Raw genomic sequence first — 18733 nt, forward strand, 5'->3', positions numbered from 1 at the left:
AAAAAAAAAAAAAAAAAAAAAGTCTGGGTTCAGGGAGTGCTCATTCCTACTGCAGTGTTCTTGTGTCTAGTTTCTATTCATGGGCACAACTAGAATGTATATATTATTTCAATCATTTGTTGATATTTCAGAATAAAATTTAACATACCCAGAACTATTTTTTTTTAATTTTTTTTTTAATAGTTTGAAGGGAGACTTTGCTTTATCTCTTTGATTGAATATTTGTCTCTCTTTTTTACTGAGAACTTTGGTTTCTACTAACATTAATTAATTTATAGATTTATCTATTTTATCCTATTCCAAATTATTTTTTATTCTTCTCTAACTTCTCATTACCAATTGAGCATCAAATGTTGACTTTAAAATCACTCTTTCATTCATTTCTTCTTTGAGAAGGTGCCAAATACTTGTGAAATTAAAGAAAAGATACAATCTCTGTCCTTTCAAATTCAAGGCTAACCTTTTTTTTTGTTTTTTTGTTTTTTTGTTTTTTTGGAGATGGAGTCTCGCTCTGTCGCCCAGGCTGGAGTGCAGTGGCACCATCTCGGCTCACTGCAAACTCCGCCTCCCGGGTTCACGCCATTCTCCTGCCTCAGCCTCCCGAGTAGCTGGGACTACAGGCACACGCCACCTCGCCCGGCTAGTTTTTTTTGTATTTTTAGTAGAGAAGGGGTTTCACCATGTTGGCCAGGATGGTCTCAATCTCCTGACTTTGTGATCCTCCCGTCTCGGCCTCCCAAAGTGCTGGGATTACAGGCGTGAGCCACCGCGCCTGGCAAGGCTAACCTTTTTTAAGGAGCACAGTGTTTTGTGTGATGATCTCTGGCACTGCCTTGATGTGTGAAATGCTTCTTTGCTTTGGATTTCTACTTCCAGGGGTTTGTTGCATCGGACTAGTGTCCCTAAGGAAGTAGTTGATTATATCATCTTTGGCACAGTTATTCAGGAAGTGAAAACAAGCAATGTGGCTAGAGAGGTGAGTAAAACAAACTTTATGTTGTTTGAAGAGTGATAGTAGAATCACTTTGAATTTCAGTTAATAGAAGTTACTTTATAAAAGCCTTTAAAATCTATTCAATTACATTTGACCTAAAATGTGATTTTACAGCTTGGGTAATGTGTTATTTAATATGTAAAAGAATTCTAATATAAGTCAAATGACATACACAATATGTAAAAGAATTCTAATATAAATCAAGTGACATACACTGTATTAGTGTATATTCATACTTTACTGTAAATCAAATAAATTATTTTAGCTAGTTTAGGACATTGTCTCTTGTGTTAGGAAAATAGAGATCAGCAAAGTGTGGCTGATAGTATTTTTAGTAATGTTAGATATCATGGCTTCCAGTTAATTTAAAATTTCAACATTTTGCAGAGAATTAATTTCATAACTTGGTTTTTGTTAGCTGGAAGTAGCCTTGCTTACTCATTTGTTCCCATCGACTAGATGGACGTAAGGCAGTTTGGCTTTTTTAAAACTATTTCACAGAAGTTTACTTTTGCCCTAGTTGGCATAGCTCCATGTAGTGTCGATTGGGCAACCAAGATAATGACAGGCCTTGGAACTTCTAGGACGTGTCCTACAGCAAGTCCAAACACGTCTTCTGGGCTGTTTCAATTTGAAAGGGATTGTTTGGATGAAGTTGGCACCAAAAGGACATTTTGTTGTACTCAGCATTTTCCCTAGTTCTGGTCTGTGCTTGCCATATTGTTGAGTTCAGTATAGTTATGAGGGTAATAACTTCTATCACTGTCGACTGAGAGACAAGGGCAAATAAGCAGGACTGAAAGTATTTGTTCTGTTCCACCTCTGTACCTGTCAGAAATGTTAAAACTGCTGAAAGCCTGGCATGACTGAAGCCGACAGAGATCGACTGTGTGCTGTTGAGGGACAGGAAGGAATTAACAACAGGAAGAGATTTTATTTCCCCTCTGAAATTTTTTGTTTTTCCTTGAACCTTGACATTTCTGAATGTTTCAAATATGACAATTTCATGAATACATCAAGCTGCTCATAATATATTTTCAACTTTTATATTCTGAAAATAACCAAGTGACTTTTATAAGAGCACTCAAGATGTAAATAGTAAAATTTTTTGCCCTTTTCTCCTCTTGCTCAGTTTTTTATCCCACTCTTTCTTCCTTCTCCTCCTCAAAAAATAAATGAATAAATAAATAAAAATAAATACATGTTTCCATTTTCTCTGTAATTCAGTTCTTTTTTTTCCTAAAACTAAAGCTATAATGTTTTTCTCTGAATTTTTTCCTGGAAATTTTACATCCATATGCAGATCTCAGCTATTGATTGACAGGAGGTAGATTCCCTCTGCCTGCCCTGTTCTAATACCAGTTATGTTATACTCCAGGTAATTTTTGCAGTGTCTGCATGGAAAGACTGGGTTGAGGGGATACATTATGAGAATGTCATTTTAAAGCTGTATTGCAGCCTAAAAGCTAACAATTTCCAGCCAAATAATTTCTTAGGCTCTATTGCCTATATTAATAATGTTAGTATACAGTCCTAAAAGGCTTCTGGTGTTGCCATGAACCTGACTTTGTTGAAAGGTTCAGCATATTTCCCTGTTCTCCAACTTAGAGGCATCTTCTTCCTTTTCCCTTAGTGCCCTGAGAGCTATTCAAACTTTCAATAGAAGTGTGTGGACAAGGGTCACCAATAGCCAACTGTATTTAAAGCTCCTTCAGTCCTGAGAGTCATCTAGGGCCAAGGGCAACACATACTAGAAAGGCCCTTGTGAGAATCAAGCCATTGCAACCTAATGCCCCTTTTATCCTTGCCCTGCTGCAGAGCTCTTCTCTCCTGCCCCCCCTGAGATACTTGCATCTCTCTTCCTTTCGGATTGGTTTATGCTGAGAGGCTGATGTGCAGGTGCCCGGCAGATGTTCTCAACAAAGCAGGTTGGGCATTTAGTTTCAGGCCTACCTGGAAAAACTAGAATGAGGTCATGTTGCAGATACATCACTGTAACACATTTCTGTTTCTATAGATGATGGTAAATAGCATAAAAGTAAATAAGTATAAAGGTAAAAATCAGTTAAGAGACATTGAATCTCTAATTGAGACTTTGGAAACATTTTACTAAGTTATAGGAGAGTTTGCATTCGGAGGATAATTAGTTTTGGAAAAGAGTACTAAAAATGAATTCCCTATAATGGGATCCAGTATTTCATAGTAAATAGTGTGTGGGTGTGTATGTGGGGGGAAATCTGGAAGCTTTATTTCTAAAGTAAAACTTTAATATTATAAAAATAAGTATTTTATAGTTGCACCTATGCATTAATTATTTACATAAATAAAATGGGATCAGACATTGATTGGTTTTTGGCAGCATAATTTCCCCCAATAAATAGTATAATAAAATTATAGATGTCCTCATTTCATGTTTGACTTTCACTGTGCCATTATAGTAGAGGCCATTTTTACAAGATTAATGATGACCTCAGTTTTTCTTAAAGCCGCTCAGATGACAAATTATTCTCTCTGTATCACCTGTTATGCCATCATCCTGGCCACTTGTTAACTGGTCTGACCCTTACTTGTTCACAGGCTCACTTGTAACTCAGGCAATTCTCCAGTTTCTTTCATTGAGTTGAGCTTCTGTATAGTTGGCAAGTTTTCCAACTCATCTTTGCATTGGGTCTGCAGTGTGCTATCTGTAGTATCAGATGGTCAGTAAGAGAGAACAGCTGGCAGTGAGCAGAAAGATAGGTGTAAAGCAGATAGGGTCTTGAGTGGGAACTCTGTTTATGAATGGTCAGTTCTTTAGAAATCATTTTCATGTTTAATCACTTTTGCTTCGCTGCTAAGCTTTGTGACTGATCATGAGACCTGATAACACAGATCGTGAGGACTCCACCCCATAATATATTTCATCATCATTCCACCAACTGTCTTTAATAGGTTCCTTTAAGTATATTTGAACATTAAACAAGTTAAAATCAAATTATATATTGATATCCTTGAAGGCCCTGAGCAAAGCATCGATAAGAAATTAGGTGAGTTAGAAGAGTATTATAGCCTCATGTCTGCACTAGAAACCAGCCAGCAGGAATTTTGCATATACCTGTCAATTAATGGCATGATTAAATATTAGTAAACCATTTCTGTGATGGGCTTAATTTTATTTTAAATATTGCTCTGGAGAATTTTAAACTGAAACCTTTTTCAGATGACCATAAAGATTAGTGCTCAAAGCATCATTTACATGATGCCCTTCCCTTAGAGTGATCATTTCATTCACTGTATTTCCTGAAGGCTGCCCTTGGAGCTGGCTTCTCTGACAAGACTCCTGCTCACACTGTCACCATGGCTTGTATCTCTGCCAACCAAGCCATGACCACAGGTATGTTTAAATGGAAGCAGACAGTACATGTTAATTTTCCTCCTTTGTCTTTTACTTGGTTATAAAAATGTACTTTTTTTTTTTTTTTTTTTTTTAAACAGAATCTCACTCTGTCACTCGGGCTGGAGTGCAGTGGCAACATCGTAGCTCACTGCAGGCTCAAACTCTTGAGCTCAAGAGATCCTCCTGCCTTAGGATCCCAAGTAGCTGGGTCTACAGGCGCTCCACCACACCCAGCTAATTTTTCAGTTTTCTGTGGAGACAGGATCTCACCATGTTGCCCAGGCTGGTCTTAAACCTCTGGCCTCAAGTGGATCCTTCTACCTCAACCTCCAAAGTGCTGGGATTACAGGTGTGAGCCACCAAGCTCATCCCAAAAAGTACTCTTAGCAGAAGTGATAGATTAGCACAGATCTCTGCTTGTGTTTTTTAAAAAGAAAGGTCAGGTTTAAAATTTGGGAGTTCTAACCGTAGTTAACCTCTCTTTTTGCTCTCCATACCTGAGGGATGTTACCATTGGTGTGGTTCCTCTGTGAATAATGTGGCTGGCTGCAGCAGGGATTATCAAATGGAAGAGTATATCTCTAGGAAGGTACTTCAGCATCTGAAGCATGAGTAAATAGTTTACAACCTGCCAGGCTTTCAACCTGGTGCTTCAGATATGATATTTTCCCACAAAGATATGGTCTTCCTTTCTTCACCACTACCATACTTGTAAATCATTGCTTTAGATGGCACAGCTCTTTCCTTCACTTTCTTCCCGCATCCTTGGCATTTTTATAAATCATTGAAAATTCCCCTAACAAATCTTAACAAAATTATGGGGTATTTTGTAGCATCAGCCCGTAGTGTGAAGAGACAGGAAGCCTGAAAGATTTAGTAATCATACGCTCGTCTAGTAACATCAAGGCCCAGGTGGGCAGCCCACCTCATATGTGGCAGGGAATGATGCCCGTGACTGGGGGTGTTTGCCACTCTAGGCAGCATGTGACCAACTCCTGGTTAGAGAAACAGAATAGGCTCGGCGCGGTGGCTCACGCCTGTAATCCCAACACTTTGGGAAGCCAAGGTGGGTGGATCACGAGGTCAGGAGATCGAGAACATTCTGGCTAACACAGAGAAACCCTGTCTCTACTAAAAATACAAAAAAAATTAGCCAGGCATGGTGGTAGGCACCTGTAGTCCCAGCGACTTGGGAGGCTGAGGCAGGAGAATGGCATGAACCCGGGAGGCGGAGCTTGCAGTGAGCCAAGATCGTGCCACTGCACTCCAGCCTGAGAGACAGAGCGAGACTCCATCTCAAAAAAGAAAAAAAGAATAGTGGCCATAAGGAGAGAGGGGGCCTGCCTTACATTTCAACAGCTGGAATTTCTCTGCTTTGTAGCAGAAGTTAACATTCTCTTTATAGGATAAAAAAATATTTCTTAAAACTAAAGCTGGGAGCATATAAATATGCAAGATGTTCTGGTTTGGAATAATGATTTGTTCAAGAGTTGGTCCAATGGATATTTCTAGAAGTTGATGTCCATATGGCAGGAATGAAACTTGTTTTTCTCTAACGTGTTGAATGTGTTTTTAGTCATTTAAAACAATTACCTTAATTCTTCTGAAAAGTTGAAAACTTTAATTATAGATGTTGTACAAAGCTGATAACTGTTATTCAGCCTTTTAATCAAGAAGCTTAAATTGGAATGGTATGTTATTTTCTGTAAAAGATATTCATGAAGTATAACCTGTGCCCTGTAGGCGTTGGCTTGATTGCTTCTGGCCAGTGTGATGTGATCGTGGCAGGTGGTGTCGAGTTGATGTCCGATGTCCCTATTCGTCACTCAAGGAAAATGAGAAAACTGATGCTTGATCTCAATAAGGCCAAATCTATGGGCCAGCGACTGTCTTTAATCTCTAAATTCCGATTGAATTTCCTAGCACCTGAGGTAAGGCTTGTGTTTGCAGGGCATCCCACTGCAGAGATGTAGAATTAGGTATTGCAGTGTGGACTCTGCTATGCTGTAGTAGGTGTAGATTCTGTAGTTAGAGGAAAGGGTTATTTGGTCAAGATGAAAAAAAAAAACATAGTGGGTAGAAAACTTTAATTTGTGAGCCCTCTGTAGAGATTCTCTGCTCACAAAGAACTTTCCTTGTTTTGGTCTTGATTGATTAATGGTAAACAAATAGATTTTAACTTTTCCAAATAACACAGAACAATCCTAGGTGTTGGAATAACACCTGTTAACGGTGTACCTGCTTCTCGGATATCTCCTTTCCCAGCTTCCTGCGGTTGCTGAGTTCTCCACCAGTGAGACCATGGGCCACTCTGCAGACCGACTGGCCGCCGCCTTTGCTGTTTCTCGGCTGGAACAGGATGAATACGCACTGCGTTCTCACAGTCTGGCCAAGAAGGCACAGGATGAAGGACTCCTTTCTGATATCGTACCCTTCAGAGTACCAGGTAAAATGAAATGCTTCATGACACTAATTAGGGAGTTCTGAATTGCTCCTAAAACTCAAAAAAATCCCAAGTGATTTTTGAATAAGTGTGTTGGTTCTGTTTCCAAAGCATTCAGACTTTATTCTTAAATATGGACACAAAGTTTGATTTATGTTGTAACAATAGATAAACATTTTTTTAAAGTTTCTACAAGAGTGTCCTTTTAAGGTCTGAGCACTAATCTCAGCACTTCGGGAGGCTGAGGCAGGAGAATCAGTTGAGGCCAGGAGTTCAAGACCAACCTGGTCAACAGAGTGAGACTTCATCTCTAATTAAAAAAAAAAAAAGTAAGACAAACAGAGTCTCCTTTTAGATCTTGCTGGTATATTTTAGTTTCTACATACATGCCTGTTTTTAAAATTCCTGAATCGTCTGACTTCTGTTTAGAATAACCAACTGTGAATGAATGTCTTAAGAAATAGGATGTCCTGTTTTTAGTAAAGCATTTAGATGATTTCCCAACTGTCTTTTAAGACTTTAGTTTAAAATTTGATAATATGATAATTATAAAACACTTTCCTTCTAGTGAATAGGTAAGGTTTATATTTCATTTGTTTTGTAATTTTTAAAGCATATTTCTCTGGAGAAGATATATAAGGCTTATAGTTCCAAAGAGGTAAAAAAAATTCATTTTTTTAATAGGAAAAGATACAGTTACCAAAGATAATGGCATTCGTCCTTCCTCACTGGAGCAGATGGCCAAACTAAAACCTGCATTCATCAAGCCCTACGGCACAGTGACAGCTGCAAATTCTTCTTTCTTGGTAACTGTCAATGCTATTTGTATTTAGTAGTGACTTTTCTATTTCTGTACTCTCCGTAGAAAAGCCTAATATAAATTTTTTTGTGTGTGTTATGAATAGAGGGTAACAATATAGTTATTCATTTTAATGTGAAAGTGGAGTCATAAAAAAAAAATGGAATCATGGTTTTAAGGCCCGAGAAGTCACCTAATCCAGCCACCATTCTGCTACAAAAGCTCTTTTCTTCAGGCACTTAACCAATCAGAAAACTTCTATTGCTTATGGTGGGCCCTGGAAATGAAAAGAATAGACAATTGCAATATAGTGAGATGCTGTGATGGCTGTAAGCATAGGCTTAGGCTTAGGTCAAACCCCTGACACAGATCGGGGGATAGTCGGAGAGTCTTCTTGGAAGAGGTAACACTTGAGCAGCAAATCTTGAAGGAAAAGTGAAAGCCAACTCAGGAAGGATTTTAAAAGGCATTCCAGGCCAGGTGCGGTGGCTCACGCCTGTAATCCCAGCACTTTGGGAGGCTGAGGCAGGCAGATCACCTGAGGTCAAGAGTTCGAGACCAGCCTGGCCAACATGGAGAAACCCCGTCTCTACTAAAAATACAAAAAAATTAGCCGGGCGTGGTGGCGGGTGCCTGTAGTCCCAGCTACTCGGGAGGCTGAGGCAGGAGAATGGCATGAACCTGGGAGGCAGAGCTTGCAGTGAGCTGAGATCAAGCCACTGCACTCCAGCCTGGGCGACAGAGCGAGACTCCGTCTCAAAAAAAAAAAACAAAAAAAAACTGCTTTACACTGACACCAATATTATTTTCCTGTAAGCATCATGGAACAAATCTACCACTGTTTGTTTTGTGTGTGTGTGTGTGTGTGTGTATGTGTGTGTGTGTTTAACTTATCAACATGTAGCTTCATATCCTTTCTTGCTTTTCTGACTCCTCAGTTAAACATCTTTGTTGATTCTGCTGCTGCTTGTAAGATGTGATTTCTCTTCTCTTACCACCTTGGATATAGTCTTCTGGATATAGGCCATCTGGTCAAAGTTTCTTTTACAATGTAACTCTCCTACCTGGCCATAAAGTCTTGAAAACATAGGCAGATGTTTAACATATTTGCCCATGGTAAATGACTAATTAATGCCTGCTCTTGATAGGCTAGGGGAGTGGACTCTAGAGTAGTTCCAACAGTGTGGAACACCACCCTGTTAATCCCAGGTGGTGAAGAGCTGGTTAGGTTGGTCATTTGCAAAACCAAATTGGATGATAGAGCCATGTGGCATGGACTACACATCAGATCTGCATCCTTTTGATTACTTCCAGGGTATGCTTAAGGTCCAGGTTTATTTAGTGAGAATCAGAGACAAATCATCAGAGGTGACACATCACAATACATGGATTTTGGGGACTGCATTAATGCCCCACATTCATTGCAATTTTGCACAATGGCACACTGAACCTGTTATTAATGTAATATCTGTAAACCATTTATTCCAAATGGTCACCTGTGCCTCCAGACTTTATGGACACCCTCTTGGTGGCTACACAGTCTCTTCAGGGTTGCCGAGTTATAAAAATATGACAGAATATGGTAGAACTTATTTTGATTTTACAAATTATGAAGAATAGTTTCCTTTTCTTTGGAATTCTGGACTTTTGGGGAGCTTTTCTTTTCGAAGTATGGTAAAGGACGTTTTTTCAGTAGTACTTCTTTGTCCTCCAGCTTCTCGGTTGTCATTTGGGAAGAAATGTATGGGGTGTATCCAAAGAGGGAAGATTGTGGTTCTAATGTCCTCAGCTGGTTCTCCCATTGGTTTGCTCATTATAGAATATATAAGTCGAATAAAATGACCTATAAGCCATGGGCAGAAAGCAGCTGAGAAACAGCCCAGAAAATGTAAAAATAAATAAGAGATACGTTTATTTTGGTTAATATTTTGTGCCAAAACTAAAACTTTGGCTTAAATAAGTATTTATTATGAGCACTTCTTTCTTTTTTTCTTTTCTTTTTTTTTTTTTTGAGACAGAGTCTCGCTCTGTCACCCAGGCTGGAGTGCAGTAGGGTGATCACAGCTCACTGCAACCTCCGCCTCCCGGGTTCAAGTGATTCTCCTGCCTCAGCCTCCCGAGTAGCTGGGACTACAGGTGTGTGCCACCACACCTGGCTAAGTTTTTGTATTTTTAGTAGAGATGCGGTTTCACCGTGTTAGCCAGGATGGTCTTGATCACCTGCCTCATGATCTGCCCGCCTCAGCCTCCCAAAGTGCTGGGATTATAGGCATGAGCCACCACGCCTGGCCATGAGCATTTATTTCTAAAGTTACTTCTTCTGTTGATTCATTTTGATTATTATGATACTTTTGAACAGCCTTCTCTACCCTCATCCTCCAAAAATTAAGTCTGTGTGTGTATGTTTGAATTATGATTTAATGGTGGATACAGCGAAGTAAGTGTTATTATACAGAATCACTGTATAAGTCTAATGAGTTAATAGATTCAGGTACAGAATATATAAGCTGGCTGGAGAAGGACCTCCAGATAGGCTGAAGAATGTTAACATTGTGCTGATTAACATTTCAGACTGATGGCGCATCTGCAATGTTGATTATGGCAGAGGAAAAGGCTTTGGCCATGGGTTATAAGCCGAAGGCATATTTGAGGTAAAGTAAATGTTCAAACGAATCATCTCTGATTTCTTTATTACCAGAGCTCACCTCCCTATTTTTTTACCTAGGGATTTTATGTATGTGTCTCAGGATCCAAAAGATCAACTGTTACTCGGGTAGGTAGCTGTTTGTATCCTTGGACTATAATCACAAGTATTTGATTGCCCACGTTTTATTATACTTGTTAATAAATGGTTAACGCTGGTTTATTATTTATTTATTTATTTATTACACTGGTTTGAGAGTATATTAAGCCCTGAGTTCATAATTGGTTTATGTGGTGTTTTTTTTTTTTTTTTTTTTTTTAAATAATAGTAATCTGGCCGGGCACAGTGGCTTACACCTGTAATCCCAGCACTTTGGGAGGCCAAGGTGGGCAGATCACAAGGTCAGGAGATTGAGACCATCCTGGCTAACACGGTGAAGCCCTGTCTCTACTAAAAATACAAAAAAATTAGCTGGGCGTGGTGGCGGGTGCCTGTAGTCCCAGCTACTTGGGAGGCTGAGGCAGGAGAATGGCGTGAACCCGGGAGGCGGAGCTTGCAGTGAGCCAAGATCACACCGCTGAACTCCAGCCTGGGCGACAGAGCGAGACTCTTGTCTCCAAATAAATAAATAAATAAATAAAATAATAGTAATCCTTTCTGTTGGTATATCATTTTAACAGTTTTGGATTATTTTCCATTTTTTTCCTTTAAGTTTTACATATATATATATGGATGCACACAACTTACATTTTTTTCATGAAGTTATCGTAGGCATTTTTTCATATGGCTACACACCCTGCTACACAATCTTCCTAATATAGCCTTTTATAAAAGCCTTCCCATGTTTAGACTCTGTTCCGCTCCCTCAGAAGGCTGTAGCCTCACTGGCCTCCACTGTGACCTTCACATCAGTCAAGCCCTTTCCTTTGCCTTGCTCTTTGAACTCTGTTCTTCAGTTCTTCATGTTATTAGCTTGTCCTTATCCCTCATTGTTTGTTTATTATCAGTTTCTCTGGCTCTGCAACATAGTAAGGGTAGAGGGCATGTCTGTACAGTTTCATTATTTTATCTTTAACATTTAGTTAATCAATACAGAAAAACCAAAGAATGAGTGAAAAGACGTTAGAGTACCTATGTTAAACTCAGTTTGGGGAGTATGAAGAAGCTCTTAGTTTAAAAATTAAAGTTTTAAGATATTACTTATTTTTTCTTTTCAGACCAACATATGCTACTCCAAAAGTTCTAGAAAAGGCAGGATTAACCATGAATGATATTGATGCTTTTGAATTTCATGAAGCTTTCTCGGTAAGTCATTTGAAAGACACATATGAAGGGACTAGAGTCATAAAAAATGTCGTCCATATTTGTGGGAGCGAGCACGGCATGGTTTATGATGTGAGTAGAGCAGGAGTGGACCTATATATTTTAAGTACTGACTCACACTGCTGGGAGGTACCCGAGGGGAGGGAAGGAAGGGCCGCACATACAATGTTGGAGAACATACCAAATGGTTTCTTTAGGAAATTCTCATTGAAAACTGATACAAAGATTGGTTCAACTTTACTTTTTTTTTTTGAGACAGAGTCTTGCTCTGTTGTACCCTCTGGAGTGCAGTGGCGCGATCTCAGCTCACTCAACCTCTGCCTTCTGGGTTCAAGCAATTTTCTTGTCTCAGCCTCTCGAGTAGCTGGGATTGCAGGTGCCTGCTACCACGCCCGACTCATTTTTTAAATATTTTAATAGAGACGGGGTTTCACCATATTGGTCAGGCTGGTCTTGAACTCCTGACCTCAGATGATCCACCCGCCTCAGCCTCCCAAAGTGCTGGGATTACAGATGTGAGCCACTGCGCCCGTCCAGTTTGCTCAACTTTAAACCATACCTACAAGTTGTTAAACTTTCACAAACCGTGCCTATAAGAAAGCGTAGAGGAACATGAATAACAAGGTTTTTATTCAATTATTTTCTCTTCCAGGGTCAGATTTTGGCAAATTTTAAAGCCATGGATTCTGATTGGTTTGCAGAAAACTACATGGGTAGAAAAACCAAGGTGAGTTTCTGATTTTAAAAAATGCTTGAATTTTCAAAGCACGTTAATAATTGGATCTTAGTTTCCTGTTCTTAAGAATATGAAGGAAAAGCTTCTCTTTCTTTTGAAGAATTTTGTCTTTCATTAAAGATATTTATTTCTTAGTGTAAGGATAGAAATTCTTGTTTCATTAAATATATTTATTTCTTAGTTTAAAAATACAAATTAGCAAAATTAAAATTCTATGTTATCTTTTGTTCCTTGCATTCTAGCATTAGATGAAAAATAAATGGACTCCAGACTTTTAATATTGATCTAGACTTACTTTCTTTTGCAGTAAAATTATTTGTAATATGTCTGATGTTAGGTATTTTCCTTTATCCCTCTTACTTCATAGTACTAAGAGCCTGGCTCAATTCTGATCTTAAGTAAACTTATCTTTACATTTGTGTCTTTGTGGGAGCCAGGTTGGACTGCCTCCTTTGGAGAAGTTTAATAACTGGGGTGGATCTCTGTCCCTGGGACACCCATTTGGAGCCACTGGCTGCAGGTTGGTCATGGCAGCTGCCAACAGATTACGGAAAGAAGGAGGCCAGTATGGCTTAGTGGCTGCCTGTGCAGCTGGAGGGCAGGTACGTTACCGTGGTGTCATAGGACCCTCCAGAGAGTCATTTTCTTGGAATGACTAGAATGTATGATTTAGTTTGAAACCTTCTTAAAGCAATATTTTTGATGACCTGGGGGTGGGGAGTGGGGAGGGATAACAGCTTTAAGCTTTAATTCTGATAATACTTTTGTTTTTTGGGTTTTTTTTTTTTTTTTTTTTTTTTTTTTTTTTTTTTTTTTTTTTTTTTTTTTTTTTTTTTTTGAGACAGAGTCTTGCTCTGTCGCCCAGGTTGGAATGCAGTGGTCGTATCTTAGCTCACTGCAACCTCCACTTCCCAGATTCAGGTGATTCTCGTGCCTCAGCCTCCCGAGTAGTTGAGATTACAGGCGTGCACCACCGTGCCCAGTTAATTTTTGTATTTTTAGTAGAGACAAGGTTTCGCCATGTTAGCCAGGCTGGTCTCGAATTCTGGACTTCAAGTGATCCACCCACCTTGACTTCCCAAAGTGCTGTGATTATAGGCATGAGCCACCATGCCCTGCCATAATTCTGGTAATTCTTTGGAAGGAAACTGCTATTTAAACCCNTTGAGACAGAGTCTTGCTCTGTCGCCCAGGTTGGAATGCAGTGGTCGTATCTTAGCTCACTGCAACCTCCACTTCCCAGATTCAGGTGATTCTCGTGCCTCAGCCTCCCGAGTAGTTGAGATTACAGGCGTGCACCACCGTGCCCAGTTAATTTTGTATTTTAGTAGAGACAAGGTTTCGCCATGTTAGCCAGGCTGGTCTCGAATTCTGGACTTCAAGTGATCCACCCACCTTGACTTCCCAAAGTGCTGTGATTATAGGCATGAGCCACCATGCCCTGCCATAATTCTGGTAATTCTTTGGAAGGAAACTGCTATTTAAACCCAAGCTATTTTTCCTGAATATAATGTTTATTTTTTACTTACAAATATATGCTGATTATGAAAATTGTGGAATATATGAAAAGTATATGGAAAAACTTAGAGTCATCTATAATCTCCCCATCAGACATTCTCATTATTAACATCTTGATATATTTTCTTATTTAATAATAAGCTTTTATTTATCTAGTCACCGTAAGACTTTATGAAATCTCTCCAAGAGAGAAACTGTCTTTCTAGAGAACTGAATTATACCTTAACTGGGGAGTTAATTTACTTCTGGATAACTTACTGCTGTTCCGCTGGGGAAGTATATTGTTGACAGATTTTTTCCTTTCTACTTCGCTTGCATTATAGACCCAACTTCCTGACTGCTGTAGCATCTCACTCTAGGAATAAAATCCAAAAGGAATATCGTAGTTTGTTTTTTGTTTGTTTGTTTTTTGAGACAGAGTCTTGCTCTGTCCCCCAGGCTGGAGTGCAGTGGCGCCATCTCGGCTCACTGCAACCTCTGCCTCCTGGGTTCAAGCAATTCTCCTGTCTCAGCCTCCTGATTAGCTGGGATTACAGGTGCTCACCACCAAGCCCGGGTAATTTTTTTGTATTTTTAGTAGAGATGGGGTTTCACTGTATTGGCCAGGCTGGTCTCGAACTCCTGATCTCAGGTGATCCGCCTGCCTCAGCCTCCCAAAGTGCTGGGATTACAGGCATGAGCCACTGCGCCTGCCCTGTTTTTTTTTTTTTTTTTTTTTTTAATTACAATGTGAACAGATTTTCTCTTCCTCTAGATTAGAGAAACTTCCTGTTCCTGATCAAAATGAATAAATATTTAAAAGCATGAACAGGCCGGGTGCAGTGGCTCACGCCTGTAATCGCAACACTTTGGGAAGTTGAGGCGGGTGGATCACTTGAGGTCCGGAGTTCAAGACCAGCCTGGCCAACATGGTGAAACCTTGTCTCTACTAAAATTACAAAAATTAGCCTAGCATGGTGGTATGCGCCTAGAATTCCAGCTACTCGGGAGGCTGAGGCAGGGGAATCGCTTGAACCCGGGAGTTGTAGGTTGCAATTAGCCGAGATGGCGCCACTGCACTCCAGCCTGAGTGACAGAGAGGGACTCTGTCTCAAAAATAAACAAAATAAATCTTACATTTAAGAGCCCTTTTTCATGAATTTTCATCAGAGACTTGGCAGAAACCAAGGGGTCAGTTATTTATCAGTTGGAACATTTTGGACTTTATGATCAGAAATGTTTTTTAATCTGTGTAACTTCATCTACAGAAAACTATGGTCCATTAAGACTTGAGCTATCCCTCTATCTCTCCATGCCAGACTTCTACCAGGGAGGTAACTTGTACACATTACTCACGAGCATAGTGCGTAATCCACATAGGGTAATGTCTGCAGATTTGAGTATGTGTTCCATAATTCTTTATCTAGCATGTAGAGTATAAATGAGACAATACTGGATGCTTTTATGGATGAACAAAGAATGATACCTAGCACCTTCTAGAAGTTTATAGTATAGTGAAGAGAGAAGATAAGATGCATCTGAGAAACTAGATTAAACTTGACATTGTTTGATCAAGAGCCATGTGAGTAATACCATCATGACTGGAGACAGGAGAAATCTATCATGGTGAATCTAGAGCAGGGTTTCTCAACTTTGGCACTAACATTTTGGGCTAAACAATTCTTTGTTGTGGGGGGCTGTGCTGTGTGTTATAGGGTGTTTAGCATGGCCTCTACCCACCAGATAGCAGTAACAACAAGTTCCTCCCCACCTCTGCCCCATGTGCACACAGTTGGCATGACCAAAAGTATCTCCAGGTGTTGCCAAGTCTGATCTAGAGCAAGAAAAAACATGGAACATGAAAACTGTATGTTTAAAATCAAGCTAGAGAGGGCTGGGCACAGTGGCTTATGCCTGTAGTCCCAGCATTTTGGGAGGCTGAGGCAGGTGGGTAGCTTGAACCCAGGAATTCGAGACCAGCCTGGGCAACATGGCAAAACCTCATCTCTACCAAAAATACAAAAATTAGCCAGGTATGATGGCATGCACCTGTGGTCCCAGCTACTCGGGAGGCTGAGGTGAGCTGATTGCTTGAGACCGGGATGTTGAGGCTGCAGTGAGCTGTATTCACGCCACTGCACTTTAGCCTGGGTGACAGAGTGAGACCTTGTCTCAAAAAGCAAATAAATTAAAGTAAATAAATAATAAAATAAGCAAGCCAGAGAGGAGTATTCTACCTTATTACGAATTCTTTCAGGACAACCCCCAAGTCAGTCAAACCTTCCTATCCCTGCTTTTTTTGTCTGCTTGTGCCTTTTGAGCGTACTTTACATGCCAGACGTGGTAGCTCATGCCTGTAATCCCAGCACTTTGGGTGGCTGAGGTGGGCAGATTGCTTGAGCTCAGGAGTTCAAGACCATCCTGGACAACATGGCAAAACCCCATCTCTACTAAAAATACAAAAACTAGCTGGGCGTGTTGGTGCATGCCTGTAGTCCCAGCTACTTGGGAGGCTGAGGTGGAAGTGTCACCTGCACCTGGAAGGTTGAGGCTGCAATGAGCCATGTTCAGGCCACTGTACTCCAACCTGGGTGACAGAGGGAGACCCTGTTTCAAAAAAAGAAAACCAAACAAACAAGCAAAAAAAAAAACAAAACAAAGTACCTAATAGTTTGTTTTGAACTCCAGTGTATACTTGATTGAGGACAAAGACCACATAGCAAATCTTTAAACCCACACAGTGCTCAACTTGGCACTTTGTAAATAATAGTTTCTTTTATTTACTTTTTTGTTTTTTAGAGACAAAGTATCTAAAAACTCTATGCTAGGATTTAGACTCATCTAAACTAAGGACATAGCTAGTACATAGCACTGTGTATAGTGCTGGATAAAATATATTCTACTTCTGGCCGGGTGCGGTGGCTCACGCCTGTAATCCTAGCACTTTGGGAGGCCGAGGCTGGTGGATCACGAGGTCGGGAGATTGAGACCATCCTGATTAACATGGTGAAACCCCGTCTCTACTAAAAATACAAAAAAAATTAGCCAGGCGAGGTGGCGGGCGCCTGTAGTCCCAGCTACTCAGGAGGCTGAGGCAGGAGAATGGCGTGAACCCAGGAGGCGGAGCTTGCAGTGACCTGAGATCGCACCACTGTACTCCAACCTGGGTGACAGAGCGAGGCAGGAAGAAGGGACAAGCCCAGCCTTTGGAATCATCTAGACCTGGTTTCAAATCCTGGCCCTGTTACCTTAGTAGCTTTGTGATTTGGGTGAGTCACTTAACCTTTCAGAGCCTCAGTTTTCCCGTCTAGAAACTTACTTTTATTGGTATTTGCTGTATCATGTTTATTTTACTGTATTGGTATTTGCTGTATCATGTTTGTTTTACTGTATTGGTATTTGCTGTATCATGCTTTTTTAGTTAAAAAAGCCCCTGGATTTCTCATTTTAACAGCATCCATTTGTAGAGCATCACTAGGAATTAGATTCTGTAGTAGACAGAGCCTGATGCATATATGTATACATGTATATATGAATGTATATAAATATGTTTGTGTATATATATACACACATACACAACTATACTGTATGTTATGTAATGTCCACAAAAACTCTATGAGATAGACACTATGAGCCCCATTTTGTAAAAGAAATTCCAGTTTAGACTGACTACAAAGTTTCCCAGGATCACACGGGGATTGAATGGCAGAGCCAGGATCCAACTCCATAGCCTGTACTTTTCTCATTATTCTCTGCTGTCTCTGTACTAACTGGATTCATCACCATTCATTGCTCTAATTGGACTTTGTTTTCTTTACAGGGCCATGCTATGATAGTGGAAGCTTATCCAAAATAATAGATCCAGAAGAAGTGACCTGAAGTTTCTGTGCAACACTCACACTAGGCAATGCCATTTCAATGCATTACTAAATGACATTTATAGTTCCTAGCTCCTCTTAGGAAAACAATTCTTGTGGCCTTCTGTTAAATACTTTGCACTTAAGCCTTGCCAGTGTTCTGAGCTTTTCAATTATCAGTTTACTGCTCTTTCAGGGATTTCTAAGCCACCAGAATCTCACACACACATGTGTAGGGGGTTGTTTTTGGTCTCTGTTGTCACTAAAGACTAAATGAGTGTTTGCAGTTGGGAAAGAGGTCAGTTGAGATTTGGAAGTCATCTTTGTAATATTTGCAAATTATACTTGTTCTTATCTGTGTCCTAAAGATAAGTGTTCTCTATAAAATACAAACCAATGTGCCTAATTGTGGAAAAATAATTCAGAATCTAAACACCACTGAAAACTTATAAAAAATGTTTAGATACATAAATATGGTGGTCAACTTAATAAAGTGGAGAAATATTGGAGAACTGTTTACCTCATTTTTTATTGGTCAGGGGAGGGTGGTTCTCTTGGCTTAGGACCAGATTTTGCCTTTAATTACTCATTTATAACTTCTAACTATTTTGGTCAATGTGAGACTGCTGGGAACATAAAGACAATCCTGTTTATTTATTTATCTTATTTTATTTATTTTTTGAGACGGAGTCTCCCTCTGTCCCCCAGGCTGGAGTGCAGTGGTATGATCTCGGCTCACTGCAAGCTCTGCCTCCCCAGTTCAAGCAGTTCTTCTGCTTCAGCCTCCCGAGTAGCTGGGACTACAGGCACCTGCCACCACACTTGGCTAATTTTTGTATTTTTAGTAGAGATGGTGTTTCGCCATGTTGGCCAGGCTGGTCTTGAACTCCTGACTTCAGGTGATCCATCTGCCTCGGCCTCCCAAAGTGCTGGGATTACAGGTGTAAGTCACTGCGTCCAGCCTGACAGTCCAGGCTGTTTTAGAATAGCACCTTTTGTTTTCCCCACTGCTGAACTGCAGAACATTTATTTCACTTTTTGGACATGCTTCTGTTAGCCAGGAT

General features: G+C 40.1%; 1 protein-coding gene across 3 annotated transcripts in view; it reads left to right on the plus strand.

The window, feature by feature from the left end:
- HADHB (hydroxyacyl-CoA dehydrogenase trifunctional multienzyme complex subunit beta) overlaps nucleotides 1–18178 on the plus strand; it is a 51154-nt gene extending 32976 nt beyond the window's left edge. For 2 of the 3 annotated variants that reach the window (XM_017876867.1, XM_017876869.1), the window contains exons 6-16: nucleotides 877–976; nucleotides 4280–4367; nucleotides 6114–6301; nucleotides 6636–6816; nucleotides 7498–7619; nucleotides 10184–10263; nucleotides 10338–10385; nucleotides 11474–11561; nucleotides 12232–12306; nucleotides 12753–12917; nucleotides 17633–17815. In XM_017876867.1, the coding sequence (XP_017732356.1) occupies nucleotides 877–976; nucleotides 4280–4367; nucleotides 6114–6301; nucleotides 6636–6816; nucleotides 7498–7619; nucleotides 10184–10263; nucleotides 10338–10385; nucleotides 11474–11561; nucleotides 12232–12306; nucleotides 12753–12917; nucleotides 17633–17668 (1171 nt within the window). In that variant the 3' untranslated portion in view covers nucleotides 17669–17815. Of the gene's footprint in view, nucleotides 1–876; nucleotides 977–4279; nucleotides 4368–6113; nucleotides 6302–6635; nucleotides 6817–7497; nucleotides 7620–10183; nucleotides 10264–10337; nucleotides 10386–11473; nucleotides 11562–12231; nucleotides 12307–12752; nucleotides 12918–17632 lie in introns of all 3 variants that reach the window. The other variant, XM_017876866.1, reaches the window with a different exon arrangement.
- Nucleotides 18179–18733: the final 555 nt, after the last annotated feature.

This window comes from Rhinopithecus bieti, unplaced genomic scaffold (assembly GCF_001698545.2).
Source record: "Rhinopithecus bieti isolate Rb0 unplaced genomic scaffold, ASM169854v2 scaffold_7681, whole genome shotgun sequence".
NCBI classification, from domain to species: domain Eukaryota; kingdom Metazoa; phylum Chordata; class Mammalia; order Primates; family Cercopithecidae; genus Rhinopithecus; species Rhinopithecus bieti.